The sequence below is a fragment of the Oncorhynchus masou genome, unplaced genomic scaffold (assembly GCF_036934945.1).
Source record: "Oncorhynchus masou masou isolate Uvic2021 unplaced genomic scaffold, UVic_Omas_1.1 unplaced_scaffold_3272, whole genome shotgun sequence".
NCBI classification, from domain to species: Eukaryota; Metazoa; Chordata; class Actinopteri; order Salmoniformes; family Salmonidae; genus Oncorhynchus; species Oncorhynchus masou.
In genome coordinates, this window is record NW_027009685.1 from 18634 (window position 1) to 37755 (window position 19122).

The window sequence follows — 19122 nt, forward strand, 5'->3', positions numbered from 1 at the left end:
CTCTGAGACTATCACAGTGCAGGTGCATTTATACGGAGACTTGATTACACACAGGTGGATTGTATTTATCGTCATTAGTCATTTAGGTCAACATTGGATCATTCAGAGATCCTCACTGAACTTCTGGAGAGAGTTTGCTGCACTGAAAGTAAAGGGGCTGAATAATTTTGCATGCCCAATTTTTCAGTTTTTGATTTGTTAAAAAAGTTTGAAATTTCCAATAAATGTCGTTCCACTTCATGATTGTGTCCCACTTGTTGTTGATTCTTCACAAAAAAAATACAGTTTTATATCTTTATGTTTGAAGCCTGAAATGTGGCAAAAGGTCGCAAAGTTCAAGGGGGCCGAATACTTTCGCAAGGAACTGTATATTATCAAACTAAGGCTGGTGGAGGTCCCATGGTGGCCAGTGTTGTGTTGATTTCACAATTTGTCATCCACTGTGGTTGACTGATAAGGAGTTTCACTACCTAAAGTCACACAGATGCAGAACAGCACATGGAGACGACACAGCTACAAACGTACATTAGAGTTGCTGTAAGAAGTAGAAGTTACTGTATTTGACCACAAGTGTGTTAAGATGTCAAAGGGAGTCTATGAAATCCCAGATAGATTTAATGACGATGAGCCTGATGCAATGAAGAACACAGAAATCGATGGCCAAATATATTCCAACGTAAGAGCCTTCAAGTCCAGTACAAGAGATGGAATTTTTGCTTCAGGTAAGATTGCATGAACACACACACACACACACACACACACACACACACACACACACACACACACACACACACACACACACACACACACACACACACACACACACACACACACACACACACACACACACACACACACACACACACACAAATTACACATAATATATTGAAAAGGTATTACACATTACTAAAGATCTTACTTTAATAATGTGTTATTCAGTACATGTTCAGTAGTGGAAGAGACCCTCTGGAGTTGCTGCAGTGTGTCTGGGGCTGCTGTGTGTTCTAATAATCTTTGACAGTCAGTCTTTGTTGTCAAATTACATATAAGCACAACATCAAATGCTCATATTTGACTGTTACATATGATATTTAATAGATGTTAACAGCTGGCCTTTGTTCTCCACTTCCCCTCTATGATCTATATCTTCCTGGTATGATAGTGTCCTGTCAATCATCACAAATAGCAAGTCCCATTCCCTGGGCAGGAGGACTGTGTTGAGATGTACTCTGGACAAGATGATCATGTAGAGGCATGGAATGGTTTATGTTGTACTGCAGAAAATGGTTTAACAATAACCACTATAACAATCTCTCACACAACTACACACACAAGTTTTCAAACTTGTAAACCTTTTTGTATTATCATAGCCACAACTTCCCGTGTAATTTTGTTGTTACTTCCATAGAGTTAACAGCTACAGTAGTCACACAGACACAGAAACACAGATGACTCAGAGACAGAGACATCACTAGAAGCAGAGACTGAATGTATAGAGGGCTTGCAGTTGACGTAGGACACCTCCTGGTGGCCATGTTGGAAGACCATCGCATTAATTCTAGAAGCAGAGACTTAATGTATAGTAAGTAGCCCTACATAGAAAGAAAGACCCAGGCATTGTTAAAGACGTCAAAGGTCATCTATACTGAACCAGATATGAACAAGAAGGTCAAGTTTAAGAGAGGTGAGATGGAGGAGAGGATTGTGGATATTTATGTCAGTGCAGACACCCTGAGAGACGGTGAGACCAGCACCAATAGAGAAGAGCAGCAGACACTGCTCCTAATGATGGACCAGGAGACCAGCACTCAGGTAAATCACACACACAAAACATAACAGTATATTATGTGTGTCCACAGAGCCTGATAGCTCAGGGAAGAGACCCTTCCCAGTTGCCGCAGTGTGTCTGGGGCTGCTGTGTGTTCTCCTACTGGCTGGGATCATAGGCCTGTCTGTCTACTGTGAGTTTGTGTCCATGTTCATTGCTTATCACCCAGTTATATAGAGGTGCTGGTTACTAAGCCTATTTACCTGGTGAAACTATTTTTACTTTGTAGATAACAGAGCCATCAAAGATTCTGAGGATAAAAGGAACATCTTGTCACAGAGTTGTTCCCTTTATGAGAATAACGCAACTGCAGAGAGAGACCAGCTACAGACCAGATACAACAACCTGACTAAAGAGAAAGGCCATATTCAGGCAAAGCTTTTTGTGATGGGTGAGATATAACTGATAAATTCAAAGTAAAATCAACAGTAATTACATATCATGGCTTCATGAGTATAAAGATACTGGCTAAGTTTCTCAATGTGTTCACCTTTGCTCTTCAACAGAGCAGCATTGTCAGGAGGGATGGAGGTACTTTGACTCCAGTTTGTACTTCCTCTCTACTGAGAAGAAAACCTGGAAGCAGAGCAGACAGGATTGTAAGAGGAGAGGAGCAGATCTGGTGATCATAAACAGCAGAGAGGAACAGGTGAGAGAGAGAGAGAGAGAGAGAGAGAGAGAGAGAGAGAGAGAGAGAGAGAGAGAATTTCCATTTCCAGCAGTACACTAATATGTGCAGTATAATACGTTTTTATCTTTCTCAACAACAGACATTTGTCTTCAACCTCCACCTGAGAGCCTGGATTGGTCTGACTGACTCTGTCACTGAGGGGACCTGGAAGTGGGTGGACGGCACATCACTGACCACAGGGTGAGAGATTTACCATTTTACCAGATGATATGGTGATAAAAAAACAAAGATTTTTTGCTTCCAATCATGTTCATAAAAAGGTATGTTTCCACTCATGAACGTCATTCAATGAGAACTATAGATGTATTATAGAAACCAGGTAATATTTACATATGAATGTAGTGAAATGTGTTAAGGGCCCATTCTTGATAACGGTATGATCATCTTACAGAGGGTGTCTTTAAAACGTAGGACCGTGTCTATATAATTGAGGAGTATGTTGGTACCACAGTGTCTGACTGTCTGGTTCTCTGTGTTGTTTAGGTACTGGAGCGCAGGACAGCCTGATAATTATGGGCAGGAGGACTGTGCTGAGATATACTTTAGTAAAGGTGACCCTGTAACAACATGGAATGATGACAAATGTGGCACAAATCATAACTGGATCTGTGAGAAAGTGGTGTAACAATAACCCACTGTAACAAACATTCTGTCTCCTCTCTGTGTGTCTCTGTGTCTCTCAATTCATTTACATTAAAGGGGCTTTATTGTCATGGGAAACATATGCCAAAGCAAGAGAAGTAGATCATATACAAAAGTGAAATTAACAATAAAAAATAACAGTAAACATTACACTCACAGAAGTTCCAAAATAATGAAGATATTTCAAATTCCATATCATGTATATATACAGTGTTGTAACAATGTGCAAATGGTTAATGTACAAAAGGGAAAATAAATCAACATAAATACAGAGCCTTGAGTCCTCATTTATCAATACTACTACTACTAAACCAATCAGAGTCTAAGCCCTGTTCTGTCCATAGTTTTCCACCATTTCAGTCCCATTCAACGTAGAAACGGCCAACAGAACCTGAGGAACCTTTACCGTCCGAGCGACCAACGATCGCAGATTCACTTCTTCCTTCCCTGCCAACATCTCCATGGTGACTGGGGGCGCTGCGGCCAACGGTACGGTGAGCCTCATGGCGCCCGCCAGCACCCCGTCAGGAACAGATGTAACCCTGTCCGTTGTCAGCAAAGTAAGGGTCTTGTTTCAAAACTCTAAAATGGCCTCCTTTTCTTATATTCTCTCTCCCTCACAACCACTGATTTGAGCGAATTGGTGGCTGTAAGCTACCAGTTGTTATCAGCTACATTAGTTATTGCTCTCTCTCTCCCTCTATCCCCTCTCCCTCTCTACCCCTTCTCCTCCTTCCTCCCTCCAAGTGACAGATTTTACCTCTCCCAGTGTGGACTACCAGGCGTCTCCTCCAAGGTACCAGCGTTCCGGTCTAGAAGCCCAGTTTGGATTTCACCTACAGTTTTGTTTTGGTACTGCAGTTTAACGGAGGCTCAGCCCAGAAGGACAATTTTCCAAACAAGGCCACATTGAGAATCCAAATGAGAAAATTCCAAATAAGACAATTTAGTCATCACATTTGTACACAAAACATCCATTGAATTATTCAAATATACAGTGCCTTGCGAAAGTATTCGGCCCCCTTGAACTTTGCGACCTTTTGCCACATTGCAGGCTTCAAACATAAAGATATAAAACTGTATTTTTTTGTGAAGAATCAACAACAAGTGGGACACAATCATGAAGTGGAACGACATTTATTGGATATTTCAAACCATTTTAACAAATCAAAAACTGAAAAATTGGGCGTGCAAAATTATTCAGCCCCCTTAAGTTAATACTTTGTAGCGCCACCTTTTGCTGCGATTACAGCTGTAAGTCGCTTGGGGTATGTCTCTATCAGTTTTGCACATCGAGAGACTGAAATGTTTTCCCATTCCTCCTTGCAAAACAGCTCGAGCTCGAGCTCAGTGAGGTTGGATGGAGAGCATTTGTGAACAGCAGTTTTCAGTTCTTTCCACAGATTCTCGATTGGATTCAGGTCTGGACATTGACTTGGCCATTCTTTATGTTTATGTTTTAACCATTTCATTGGATTTTGCATTTTTGGATCTTGTCTTGTTGGAAGACAAATCTCCGTCCCAGTTTCAGGTCTTTTGCAGACTCCATCAGGTTTTCTTCCAGAATGGTCCTGTATTTGGCTCCATCCATCTTCCCATCAATTTTAACCATCTTCCCTGTCCCTGCTGAAGAAAAGCAGGCCCAAACCATGATGCTGCCACCACCATGTTTGACAGTGGGGATGGTGTGTTCAGGGTGATGAGCTGTGTTGCTTTTACGCCAAACATAACGTTTTGCGTTGTTGCCAAAAAGTAAAATTTTGGTTTCATCTGACCAGAGCACCTTCTTCCACATGTTTGGTGTGTCTCCCAGGTGGCTTGCGGCAAACTTTAAATTACACTTTTTATGGATATCTTTAAGAAATGGCTTTATTCTTGCCACTCTTCCATAAAGGCCAGATTTGTGCAATATACGACTGATTGTTGTCCTATGGACAGAGTCTCCCACCTCAGCTGTAGATCTCTGCAGTTCATCCAGAGTGATCATGGGCCTCTTGGCTGCATCTCTGATCAGTCTTCTCCTTGTATGAGCTGAAAGTTTAGAGGGACGGCCAGGTCTTGGTAGATTTGCAGTGGTCTGATACTCCTTCCATTTCAATATTATCGCTTGCACAGTGCTCCTTGGGATGTTTAAAGCTTGGGAAATCCTTTTGTATCCAAATCCGGCTTTAAACTTCTTCACAACAGTATCTCGGACCTGCCTGGTGTGTTCCTTGTTCTTCATGATGCTCTCTGCGCTTTTAACGGACCTCTGAGACTATCACAGTGCAGGCGCATTTATACGGAGACTTGATTACACACAGGTGGATTGTATTTATCATCATTAGTCATTTAGGTCAACATTGGATCATTCAGAGATCCTCACTGAATAATTTTGCACGCCCAATTTTTCAGTTTTTGATTTGTTAAAAAAGTTTGAAATATCCAATAAATGTCGTTCTACTTCATGATTGTGTCCCACTTGTTGTTGATTCTTCACAAAAAAATACAGTTTTATATCTTCATGTTTGAAGCCTGAAATGTGGCAAAAGGTCGCAAAGTTCAAGGGGGCCGATTACTTTCGCAAGGCACTGTATGTTGCTGTGGCAGATATTTTAAAAATATTTTATCTTCATCCAGGGCAATGGGATCCTCAACACTTCTACAGTCGTGCGCCTCAGGGCCAATAATGTGACCCGGGTGGCCTACAGAGCAACCTGCTGTTCAAAGAAGGTAGAGCTGGTGGTATTGAACAGGGCAGCCAACGAGGGTGTGTGTCTGGGCTCAGCGAAGGACTCTGTGGTGGTGGTTGTGAACTCTACAGGCCAGGGCCCCGTTTCCCAAAAGTATCTTAAGGCTAAGTCCATCGTTTCAACGATGTTCTAAGATTAATTTAGCCTTAATCTGCTACTTAGCCTTAATATGCTTTTGGGAAACTGTGCCCAGGTGCCCAACTCTACATCTGTACCTGTAGTTAGTACTACATCCACCCAGGTCTCTGTCACCAACACTACAGCTGTACCTGTAGTTAGTACTACATCCACCCAGGTCTCTGTCACCAACACTACAGCTGTACCTGTAGTTAGTACTACATCCACCCAGGTCTCTGTCACCAACACTACAGCTGTACCTGTAGTTAGTACTACATCCACCCAGGTCTCTGTCACCAACACTACAGCTGTACCTGTAGTTAGTACTACATCCACCCAGGTCTCTGTCACCAACACTACAGCTGTACCTGTAGTTAGTACTTTATCCACCCAGGTCTCTGTCACCAACACTACAGCTGTACCTGTATTTAGTACTACATCCACCCAGGTCTCTGTCACCAACACTACAGCTGTACCTGTAGTTAGTACTACATCCACCCAGGTCTCTGTCACCAACACTACAGCTGTACCTGTAGTTAGTACCATCCACCCAGGTCTCTGTCACCAACACTACAGCTGTACCTGTAGTTAGTACTACATCCACCCAGGTCTCTGTCACCAACACTACAGCTGTACCTGTAGTTAGTACTACATCCACCCAGGTCTCTGTCACCAACACTACAGCTGTACCTGTAGTTAGTACTACATCCACCCAGGTCTCTGTCACCAACACTACAGCTGTACCTGTAGTTAGTACTACATCCACCCAGGTCTCTGTCACCAACACTACAGCTGTACCTGTAGTTAGTACTACATCCACCCAGGTCTCTGTCACCAACACTACAGCTGTACCTGTAGTTAGTACTACATCCACCCAGGTCTCTGTCACCAACACTACAGCTGTACCTGTAGTTAGTACTACATCCACCCAGGTCTCTGTCACCAACACTACAGCTATACCTGTAGTTAGTACTACATCCACCCAGGTCTCTGTCACCAACACTACAGCTATACCTGTAGTTATCCACCCAGGTCTCTGTCACCAACACTACAGCTGTACCTGTAGTTAGTACACATCCACCCAGGTCTCTGTCACCAACACTACAGCTATACCTGTAGTTAGTACTATCCACCCAGGTCCACCAACACTACAGCTATACCTGTAGTTAGTACTTTATCCACCCAGGTCTCTGTCACCAACACTACAGCTGTACCTGTAGTTAGTACTACATCCACCCAGGTCTCTGTCACCAACACTACAGCTGTAGTTAGTACTACATCCACCCAGGTCTCTGTCACCAACACTACAGCTGTACCTGTAGTTAGTACTACATCCACCCAGGTCTCTGTCACCAACACTACAGCTGTACCTGTAGTTAGTACTACATCCACCCAGGTCTCTGTCACCAACACTACAGCTGTACCTGTAGTTAGTACTACATCCACCCAGGTCTCTGTCACCAACACTACAGCTGTACCTGTAGTTAGTACTACATCCACCCAGGCCTCTGTCACCAACACTACAGCTGTACCTGTAGTTAGTACTTTATCCACCCAGGTCTCTGTCACCAACACTACAGCTGTACCTGTAGTTAGTACTACATCAACCAGAGGGCCACCTTTGACTCTGTCCCTGTATCTAAGGATCTGTGTGATGCTTTCTCTCCTCCTGTGGAATAGAGTAGAGCTGTAGAGTTGTATAATAGTTCATGTTGGTAGATCAGTGGAACAGTGGAATCATTGCAAAGAGAGCTGTGTCATTAGATGTAACTGGTATGTATATGTTATACTGAAAGACAGGGTGGAAATATGAACATTTTCTCATAATACATGTGACAGCTTTTTATTCTTCTTTCTATTCTCTTAAAAGTGAAACTATGGAGATGTTGTCAGAACTTCTGCTTTTTCTGCATTTTGAGTTACTATTCACAGTCAGCATAGATAGAATAAAGGCCCCTATATGGCCATCGGTGGCTGGTCACATTTCGGGGGGAAGTTTCCCCCAGGTACAGATCTAGGATCAGGTTTCCCTCCCCCAATCTTAAGCTTAACCATTAGTGGTGGAAATGTAAAACCAACCTAAGATCAGCATCTAGGGGCAAGTTCTCCATACACCACCAGTCACAGAGTGAGATCCATAATGTGTTCTCCATTTGAAGGCTGGGGGTGCTGTAAACTCAGTCAGGATATATGTAGTTTATATGTCAATTAACAGGATCCCCATGTATTTTAGAACATGAAAATTGGGACTCTGTGAATTCACACATACATCGAATAGCATGATATATAGTAATTTAATATATTATATTGTCAAACTAAGGCTGGTGGTAGACATATCATATATTATATTATCAAACTAAGACTGGTGGGAGTCATATCATGTATTATATTATCAAACTAAGACTGGTGGGAGTCATATCATGTATTATATTAAGAAACTAAGGCTGTTGGGAGTCATGTGGTGGCCTGTGTTGATTTCACAATTTATCATCCACTGCGGATGACTGACAAAGAGTTTCACTACCTAAAGTCACACAGACCCAGGACAGTGCAGGAGGAAGACACAGCTATATATGTATATTAGAGTTGAGATTAGATGTAGAAGTTACTGTATTTTATCAGCAGTGTGTGAAGATGTCAGAGGGAGTCTATGAAATCCCAGATGGATTTAATGACGATGAGCCTGATGCAATGAAGAACACAGACATTGATGGCCAATCATATGCCAACGTAAGAGCCTTCAAACCCAGTACAAGAGATGGAGTTGTTGCTTCAGGTAAGATTACACACACACACACACACACACACACACACACACACACACACACACACACACACACACACACACACACACACACACACACACACACACACACACACACACACACACACACAAATAATAATAATGTAATACATAATACAGTGGAGATTACCTGGTAGTACTAGACCTTTTGTGTCCCATTCCTGGATGATACAGTAAAGTACATCATCAAAGATTTAGCTTTAATCATTTGTGATTCAGTACATATTCAGTGGTGGAAGAGACCCTCTGGAGTTGCTGCAGTGTATCTGGGGCTGCTGTGTTCTCCTAATTATCTTTGACAGTAAGTCGTTGCTGTCAAGTTACATATAAGCACAATATCAAATGATCATATTTGATTGTTGTTCCCATATATGAGTCCCAAAAGAGGAGAGTGAAGTGGATCTTTTCAGTCATTCAACCAGCTGTCACTCAAAATCTTCTCGACCAATCAGGTTCATGAAGAGAGAGGTCGGCAGGACGTCTAGCAGTTAAGATCGCTAGGCCAGTAACCGAAAGGTTGCTGTTGGGATAGGGGGCAGCATTTTCAAGTTCGGATGAAAAGCGTGCCCAGAGTAAACTGCCTGCTACTCAGTCCCAGAAGCTAATATATGCATATTATTAGTATTGTGGATAGAAAACACGCTGATGTTTTCAAAACTGTTTGAATGATGTCTGTGAGTATAACAGAACTCATATGGCAGGCAAAAACCTGAAAAGAAAATCAACTAGGAAGTGGGAAATCTGAGTTTCATAGTGTTTCAAGTCATTGCCTATCGAATATACAGTGTCTATGGGGTCATAATGCACTTTCTACAGCTTCCACTAGATGTCAACAGTCTTTAGAACCTTGTTTGAGGCTTCTACTGTGAAGAATGAGGGAAGGAGAGCTCTTTGAGTCAGGTGTCTGCCAGAGTGGCATGAGTCGATCATGCTCGCTCACGTGAGAGCGACCTGCGTTCCACTGCAATTCTACAGACAAAGGAATTCTCCGGTTGAAACATTATTGAAGAGTTATGTTAAAAAATCCTAAAGATTGATTCTATACGTTGTTTGACATGTTTCTACAGACTGTAACGGAACTTTTTGACTTTTCGTCTGGACCTAGTAATCACGGTTCATGAATTTAGATTTGTGAACTCTAGGCTCGAACGAGGAGGTGGTATTTGGACAAAAATGATGGACTTTAACCGCTGTGTCAGATTTTTTTTTTTTTTTTAATACGGAAAAAGCATAATCTGAGATCGGCGCTCAGAGCCCAAACCAGCCAAAAGAAATATCTGCCATTTTGCTCAGTCAACATTAGTCACAAATAGCATGATAAATATTAACTTACCTTTGATGATCTTCATCAGAATGCACTCCCAGGAATCTCAGTTCCACAATAAATGCTTGTTTTGTTTGATAATGTCCATCATTTATGTCCAATAGTTTCTTTTGTTAGTGTGTTTGGTAAACATATCCAAAAGCGCAATCTGGTCCAGTCGGACGAAACGTTCAAAAAGTTATATTACAGGTCGAAGAAACTTGTCAAACTAAGTATAGAATCAATCTTTAGGATGTTTTTATCATAAAAGATCAATAATGTTCCAACCGGAGAATTCCATTGTCTGTCGAAAAGCCATATAACGAGAGCTAACTCTCTCGTGACCGCGCATCATGAGGCTGTGATACTCTGCCAGACCACTCACTCAAACAGGGCTCATCCGGTCCCACTTCACAGTACAAGCCTCATTCACGTTTCTAAATACTGTTGACATCTAGTGGAAGGTGTAGAAAGTACAACATTACCCATATCCCACTGTGTATTCGATAGGGCTGAGTTCAAAAACTACAAACCTCAGATTTACCACTCCCTGTTTGGATTCTTTTCTCAGGTTTTTGCCTGACATATGAGTTCTGTTATACTCACAGACATCATTCAAACAGTTTTAGAAACGTCAGAGTGTTTTCTATACAATACTACTAATAGTATGCATATATTCGCATCTGGGACTGAGTAGGAGGCAGTTTACTCTGGGCACACATTTCATTCCAAAAGTGAAAATGCTGCCCCCTAGCCCAAAGAAGATTTAACAGGATATAAAACATAATATACTGTCCATTGTACAGTGTGCAGATACATAAAGTACCAAAGTATATTTTAAGGGGGCAATTAGAATTAGCCTTTATATGGAGGATATTTATGCTAATGTAGACAGGGAGAGCTGTGGACAGGATACTGTGAACAGGAGCACAAATAAACAACCTGAATCTCAGAACACTGGTAAATACACCACAGTCATAGAGACACACACGTGGAAGTTTAAACTAATGGTTATTCTCCTTCCACTATCCGCATAAACAATTGTGCCTATGTTAATGTGATCCGGTTGGCCAATGCCCCATGCTCCAAGACTTCAAAAGTCAACAGTAAAATAAACTGTAACAAACAGATTATTACATATTCAAAAACGGAATACAACGTGTCTTCCAAATATAGGTCTTACTTCACAACGGAAAGCTTTGGAATTGATATACTTGTGGAATTGAATACATGAAACGCTAAATACTACATCTTCTAAATGAAACGTTATTCTTTATGAAGACTAGAGGTTAAATGATCTGAAATGTTTGATGCTCTGTATTTTAAGATATTTACTAACTGCTGAAACATTCATTTTGATGTTCATAAAATCCAATGCAAATCGCCAATGTGTATTTCCAACATGGTCTCATTGCATTTTTATTATTATGTACGTAAATCCGAGTCACTCCATTTAGTGTAATATCATAGGTTTCATATGATATGTATCAATTTGTGGATGTCCATAATCCATTTTGTATGTTACAAATGACAATTTCAATGATGTTACGATTTACCTTTTGTATATGTTACAAAATACATTTTGTATATGTTACGAATATGCAAACGTAGAATATGTTAGGAATTTGCTAAACATATGAATATGCATGAATTCTACTAACATTAGCTAGCTGGCTAACATTTGCAAGGCTAGGAGATAACTAACTGGTCACTGTATTTCCTGTTAATGTGAGAAGCTGTATCTTTAACAAGAAGTCCCCCTCAACAGGAAGAGAGAAAGGGTGAAAAAAACACTAAAAGTGTGATTGTGTCTCAGTGATGCTATGTACAGTACCTGTGTCCACAGAGCCTGATAGCTCAGGGAAGAGACCCTTCCTAGTTGCTGCAGTGTGTCTGGGGCTGCTCTGTGTTCTACTGGCTGGGATCATAGGCCTGTCTGTCTACTGTAAGTCTGAAGTTATAGTTCCTACAATTCACCAGATTATCAATTTTATTGATACACTTTGTTGTTGTTATAACAGATGATGGGGTCTCTAGGAGCTTCTTAGCCTATAAGACCAACTCATCTGCAGAGATAGAACAGCTACAGGCCAGCAACAACAATCTGACTAAAGAGAGAGACCAGATACAGACCAGTTACAACACCCTGACTAAAGGGAGAGACCAGATACAGACCAGTTACAGCGCCCTGACTAAAGAGAGAGACCAGCTACAGACCAGTTACAACACCATGACTAAAGAGAGAGACAACCTACAGACCAGTTACAACACCATGACTAAAGAGAGAGACCAGATACAGACCAGTTACAACACCCTGACTAAAGGGAGAGACCAGATACAGACCAGTTACAGCGCCATGACTACAGAGAGAGACCAGCTACAGACCAGTTACAACACCATGACTAAAGAGAGAGACCAGCTACAGACTGAGAGAGATTTTCTTAACTGGAGGCTTACCAATCTCAGTGAGTAAACCTACAGTAATTAATTATCATTAATCCCACACAACTGATCATGAGTCTCATTAAGTGTCCAGTGTGATAAATTGAAGGAAATTCATATTTTCATCAATATTTTCAAACCTGTCCTGAAGGCTGGCAGAAGTTTGAATCCAGTTGGTACTTCCTGTCTACTGAGTCTAAAACCTGGAAGGAGAGCAGACAGGACTGTCTGAAGAGAGGAGCAGACCTGGTGATGATAAACAGTGATAAGGAACAGGTGAGAGAAAGAGGGAGAGGGAGTGGGGATGGGTGTGCAAGGGGTAAATATGATCAAACATAAACGTCTGTTCATTTATCTTTCTCAACAACAGACTTTTCTCTTCAACCTCAAGAAGAGAGTCTGGATTGGTCTGACTGACTCTGTTAAGGAGGGGACCTGGAAATGGGTGGACGGCAACCCACTGACCACAAGGTGAGAGATGATAACTAATCTGTCAATAAGGCTCCATTCAACATGTTTCTATACAGGTTACTGACATTGATGATCGCAGTTAACTATAAGATGAATAAATGTCTACATATTATTTAGTATTATGATGATGTAACTGTGATGTCTTATTGTTGTTAACCCTATAGGTACTGGTATTAACCATGATATCTGACTGTTTTTAACCCTGTAGATACTGGTATTAACCATGATATCTGACTGTTTTTAACCTTGTAGGTACTGGTATTAACCATGATATCTGACTGTTTTTAACCCTGTAGGTACTGGTATTAACCATGATATCTGACTGTTGTTAACCCTGTAGGTACTGGTATTAACCATGATATCTGACTGTTTTAACCCTGTAGGTACTGGTATTAACCATGATATCTGACTGTTGTTAACCCTGTAGGTACTGGTATTAACCATGATATCTGACTGTTGTTAACCCTGTAGGTACTGGTATTAACCATGATATCTGGCTGTTTTTAAACCCTGTAGGTACTGCTATTAACCACGATATCTGACTGTTTTAACTCTGTAGGTACTGGTATTAACCATGATATCTGACTGTTGTTAAACCCTGTAGGTACTGCTATTAACCACGATATCTGACTGTTTTAACTCTGTAGGTACTGGTATTAACCATGATATCTGACTGTTGTTAACCCTGTAGGTACTGGTATTAACCGTGATATCTGACTGTTGTTAACCCTGTAGGTACTGGTATTAACCATGATATCTGACTGTTGTTAACCCTGTAGGTACTGGTATTAACCATGATATCTGACTGTTGTTAACCCTGTAGGTACTGGTATTAACCATGATATCTGACTGTTGTTAACCCTGTAGGTACTGGTATTAACCATGATATCTGACTGTTATTAACCCTGTAGGTACTGGTATTAACCATGATATCTGACTGTTATTAACCCTGTAGGTACTGGTATTAACCATGATATCTGACTGTTGTTAACCCTGTAGGTACTGGTATTAACCATGATATCTGACTGTTGTTAACCCTGTAGGTACTGGTATTAACCATGATATCTGACTGTTGTTAACCCTGTAGGTACTGGTATTAACCATGATATCTGACTGTTGTTAACCCTGTAGGTACTGGTATTAACCATGATATCTGACTGTTGTTAACCCTGTAGGTACTGGTATTAACCATGATATCTGACTGTTTTTAACCCTGTAGGTACTGGAATGACAATCAGCCTGATAGTAAAGATCCTACTGGGGAGGAGGACTGTGTTGAGATACATACAGATTGGACTCCACTTAAGGCATGGAATGACATGTCATGTGACAGGAAACTCAACTGGATTTGTGAGAAAGTGTTTTAACATCACCATGACAGCGTACTGTAACACATACAGCAGTTTATAGTGTACACAACTTTATTCTTCATTCTCTCTCTCTCTCTCTCTCTCTCTCTCTCTCTCTCTCTCTCTCACACACACACACACACACACACACACACACACGCACGCACACACACACACACACACACACACACACACACACACACACACACACACACACACACACACACACACACACACACACACACACACACACACACACACTCTCTCTCTTTCACACTTACACACATTTTCACACACACACGCACACACACATACATGCAGGTACACATACGCATTCAAATGCACCTATTGTTGTATTAGTTTGTTGTATCATATTAATAAAAGTTCTACTTATTTCCTGTTTGTAGCTTCCTGTGTACCAGTAGTTATGTTTGACATATCATCAGAGTCAACAGGAAGTTAGTGCATTTGACTTTGTGCATACAAAAAATGTTCAATTCAATTCTGCAGATATTTACATGCTCCAATTTAGGCCTGGTCCAACATTCTCAACAGTACCAAACCACCATTACATACACTGTATTGAGTTGACTGTATCACCAATCAATGAGTGTAGTAGAGATATCAAAGATACGGTCATCTTTGACCGTCAGTCTTTGTTGTCAAGTCACATACAATATCAAATGCTCATATTTGACTGATGTTCCCTTATAAGGGTCCCTAAAGAGTGAAGTGGATATTTTCAGTCGTTCAAACAGATGTCACTCAAAATCTCATCCTCACTGGTTTAGCCTTCCCATCCTCAATATCCACTTGGAACAGTTTGTAGTGTCAAATCTATTGTCTGGACATTCTAATGACCCATGTTTGTAGTCCTGGACCTCCTGAACATGTTGATGTATATTTGGGAGTAAACAGAGGGTCCAAATTAGCAGAAAGGTGAAAGGAAGAAGGAGTTTTGGAAACGCCCTGAATTATCTTGGGGCTGTTACATATGATATGTAATATATGTTAACAGCTAGTCTTTGTTCTCCACTTCCCCTCTATGATCTATATATTTCTGGTATGATAGTGTCCTGTCCATCAACACAAATAGCAAGTCCCATTCCCTGGGCAGGAGGACTGTGTTGAGATGTACTCTTGACAAGATGACCATGTAGAGACATGGAATAATTTATATTGTTCCGCAGAAAATGGTTTAACAATAACCACTGTAACAATGTCTCACACTCACACAACTACACACGCAAGTTTTCAAACTTGTAAACATTTTTGTATTATCATAGCCACAACTTCCTGTGAAATGTAGTTGTTACTTCCATAGAGTTAACAGCTACAGCAGTCACACAGAGACACACTGATGACTCAGAGACAGAGATATCACTAGAAGCAGAGACTTAACGTATAGAGGGCCTGCAGTTGACGTACGACGCCTCCAGGCGGCCATGTTGGAAGACCACCACATTAATTCTAGGAAAAGAGACTTAATGTACAGTTGGGGGGACACGACTCCCCATCCTTGGAAAAATATGATTTCCCCCCCAATATATCAATGTAAACATAACTATGGAACATCAATAATATTAATAATACGCAATGAAAGCACTTGTTTTTGATCATAGACACTTAATAGCGTGTTTTTAAGTTTCAAAAGATTGTCACACCTCGCCCTTTGCCACACAATGGTTTAATCCACAGGCTCCCACACCCTATCAGTGTAACATGATGCAGGTACTGTGCATGTGTAGGAATCTGACAGTCTGTTTTTGGTGGCTGACCTCCAGTAAGTAGTTCAAACAAAGGATATGTTAGACATTTCTTTACTTCTCCCACTCAATACAAGAAAACACATTTATAACCGTCACCAGTCTTCATTTTCGCTGCATTAACTTACAGATCACTCTCTATGTTAGCTAGCGGTTAGCTGATGATTGCCAGCTAGCTACAGTAACATCAACCAGTTTTTGCAGCTATTTGAATATGAGTCAATGAGAGAAGCTAGCAATGCAATGTACTGTTCCTTAGCTGGCAAAGTAACAGAGGGTTCATGGCTACCGTCTGAAAGGCCCTCAATGCACGTAACTAATCCAGTCAATCTCACCATAGCGATTTTGTTTTATGTTGGCAGGGTTCACACACACACAATAGCTACATTTGCAGAGCTAGCGCGCAAACTAAAAAAAAACAAATAGCTAACAAGCTAGCTAGTACCTATTACATTTATGTGGTGTCGTCAAAGATGGAATCTTTGCTAACATCAGTTTATTCCAAGATTAGCATGCAGCTGTAGTGCTTTGAAGTCCCTGTGATAAGGTTAGCGATAAACTGAACTCCCAAATGAACAGAACTACACTCCCTTATACCATTGTCTTAAATATCTTTAATGGTCTGGTTGCAAAAGGTAAATTGTCGCTAGGGGACTTGGAAGCACCTGTGTGCCGATCTTGGAGTAAACTGACGATAGCAAAGATTATAGCAAACACCACAGAAATGGAATTGGTGCTTGCTAGCTCTGCAAGTTCAGCTATTGTTGGAAGCCAGCCAATACAAAACATAAACTATATTAAGTACAAAACGTTGCAGCATACGTTGTGTAAATGGTGAACTCATACAGCTGTCAACCCTTGTCACTGCAATCCGTTTCACATTTGCCAGCTGACTAGCTAGCTTCCTTTTAGATCGAAGCCCAACTAGAATGATAGAAGATGATGATAGAAGAACATCTAGATTGATAGAAGATGATAGAAGCCCATCTCCTATGTAAATAACCTGCACACTGTGTGTGTGTGTAGCCAGCCAGCCTGGTAGAAAAATGGCAGAAAAAGACGGACATCGAGAGAAACCATAACGCAAAGTAAGAACCCCCTACTAGCCTAATATCTCAGACTTGTTGATAAAATGTTTATAAGAAAGAAGTGAAATGATAATGGGAATGTTTCACAATGATGTCATTAGGCAGAGCAGGCTACAGATGGCACACAAACAGTAGAGCTGGGGACAGATGGGCAGGGACAGACTGGCAGAGACAGGGAGTCTCAGGTAGGTTTGTTGAGTCTTTGTTTGGCAACATGAAATGTTCACTCTTTTTAGACTTGTAAAATTGGGACATAATTGTAAAATGCCATGGATACCCCCACTCTCAACTTACACTGTTGACTGAACTAAGATTTAACATCTTAGAACTACCCCTTCCGGATCCGGGAGAATTGTCATAAGCAACCGCTGAATAGCATATAAAAAATATTACTAGAAAATATTCATATTCATGAAATCACAAGTGAAATATTTTGAAACACAGCTTAGCCTTTTGTTAATCACCCTGTGGTCTCAGATTTTGAAATGATGCTTTATAGCGAAAGCAAGACAAGCGTTTGTGTAAGTTTATCGATACCCTAGCATAGCATTATGTCCACTTAGCATTAGGAACCTTGGTCACGAAAATCAGAAAAGCAATCAAATTAACCGTTTACCTTTGATGATCTTCGGATGTTTTCACTCACAAGACTCTCAGTTCGACAGCAAATGTTCATTTTGTTCCATAAAGGTATTTTTTATATCCAAATACCTCCGTTAGTTTCATGCGTTATGCCCAGAAATCCACCGGAAATAGCGGTCATGAAAATATCCCTTTCAATGGTCAATAGGGATGCATAGGAACACAGAGGTTTCAAAACAGAGTCACTTCCTGATTGGATTTTTCTCAGGCTTTCGCCTGCAATATCAGTTCTGTTCTACTCACAGACAATATTTTTACAGTTTTGGAAACTATAGAGTGTTTTATATCCTAAGCTGTCAATTATATGCATATTCTAGCTTCTGGCCCTGAGAAATAGGCCTTTTACTTTGGGAACGTCATTTTTCCAAAAATAAAAATAGAGGTTTTAAAGGCAATGGTATTGCGGTTGTGATTAATTTTGTAGTTTTGTGTACCAGTAGTTAGGTGTGTGGCATACACCTTATTTCTTTTCTAGGAGGCAGACTGTGAGTCAGTGACGGTGGTGAAATGGAAAGAGCCACGGAGAGAGACTTCAGAGGACAGTATCACAGCCACGGCAGGACCAGTGGTCAACCTTGTTACCAGCAGCACCAGTATAAGGGACAGTGGCACGCCATTGTCCAGTTACCTCAGTGATGGCACAAAACCATATCAGCCACACGCACAATTTATAGAACCGCAAACTCTTGCCAACAGAGTGTTGAGGTTTCAAGAGAGATGGTTTTGCGATTTCCCCTGGCTACATTATAATCCATCAATGAAAGGAGTGTTGTGTTTTCACTGTAGCCAAGGGTTTTCAAGCCAGCCATCTTTTGGCCAAAGAGCGGATGCCTTCATTAGTGCTGGATTTAGGAACTGATGGAAAAGCCATTGAATAATTCACAGCACATCAAAACAGCCAAACCCACCACCACTTTGTAACTGTAACAGCACACCAGCTAAATCCAATCAGTGTCCAGTTATCCAGCGCGTGGGGTAAACAGCAGAAATGACCAAAGCTACCTTGCACTGTATGAGAAAGCAACAACATTGATTGACTCCATTGAGTCCATTGAGACACACTAGAGACAATTTGCTGGCAAAGCAGTGGATCACTATAGGGCAGTATTTTTTTAAGTGTTGGACGGTGTGGAGGTTCAGTTTGACGACCGTTTTGAACAGGACAGTTTAAACATCCTGCAAAAGTTGGAAAGAGTGCTTCTCACAAGGGAGTTGGATGAGTCTTTAGATCAGTACCCTGAGCTGAAC

General features: G+C 41.0%; 2 protein-coding genes across 4 annotated transcripts; both read left to right on the forward strand.

The window, feature by feature from the left end:
- The first annotated feature begins 495 nt into the window (after positions 1-495).
- LOC135534342 (CD209 antigen-like protein E) lies at positions 496-3432 on the forward strand. The gene is made up of 6 exons (XM_064961366.1): positions 496-722; positions 1860-1961; positions 2058-2219; positions 2335-2477; positions 2599-2699; positions 3003-3432. Exons 1-6 carry the CDS (start codon positions 581-583, stop codon positions 3142-3144), a joined length of 792 nt encoding a protein of 263 aa, XP_064817438.1. The 5' UTR covers positions 496-580; the 3' UTR covers positions 3145-3432.
- A 5093-nt stretch (positions 3433-8525) lies between these two features.
- LOC135534346 (CD209 antigen-like protein D) lies at positions 8526-14780 on the forward strand. 3 transcript variants are annotated; one of them, XM_064961369.1, is made up of 6 exons: positions 8526-8786; positions 11963-12061; positions 12138-12581; positions 12710-12834; positions 12929-13029; positions 14249-14780. In XM_064961369.1, exons 1-6 carry the CDS (start codon positions 8645-8647, stop codon positions 14394-14396), a joined length of 1059 nt encoding a protein of 352 aa, XP_064817441.1. In that variant the 5' UTR covers positions 8526-8644; the 3' UTR covers positions 14397-14780. The 3 variants fall into 3 exon arrangements, with proteins under 3 accessions (XP_064817441.1, XP_064817442.1, XP_064817443.1); XM_064961370.1 differs by lacking the exon at positions 11963-12061; XM_064961371.1 differs by lacking the exon at positions 12138-12581 and having other exon boundaries at positions 8527-8786.
- The last annotated feature ends 4342 nt before the right edge of the window (positions 14781-19122 follow it).

Bases quoted from the DNA above. Each gene is read 5' to 3' on its own strand.
- LOC135534342 (XM_064961366.1), top strand. From the start codon at position 581: ATGTCAAAGGGAGTCTATGAAATCCCAGATAGATTTAATGACGATGAG. The intron at 723-1,859 runs GTAAGATTGCAT...GTGTGTCCACAG, and splicing joins AGATGGAATTTTTGCTTCAG to AGCCTGATAGCTCAGGGAAG. The intron at 2,700-3,002 runs GTGAGAGATTTA...TGTGTTGTTTAG, and splicing joins GGCACATCACTGACCACAGG to GTACTGGAGCGCAGGACAGC.
- LOC135534346 (XM_064961369.1), top strand. From the start codon at position 8,645: ATGTCAGAGGGAGTCTATGAAATCCCAGATGGATTTAATGACGATGAG. The intron at 12,582-12,709 runs GTGAGTAAACCT...CCTGTCCTGAAG, and splicing joins CTGGAGGCTTACCAATCTCA to GCTGGCAGAAGTTTGAATCC. The intron at 12,835-12,928 runs GTGAGAGAAAGA...TCTCAACAACAG, and splicing joins TAAACAGTGATAAGGAACAG to ACTTTTCTCTTCAACCTCAA.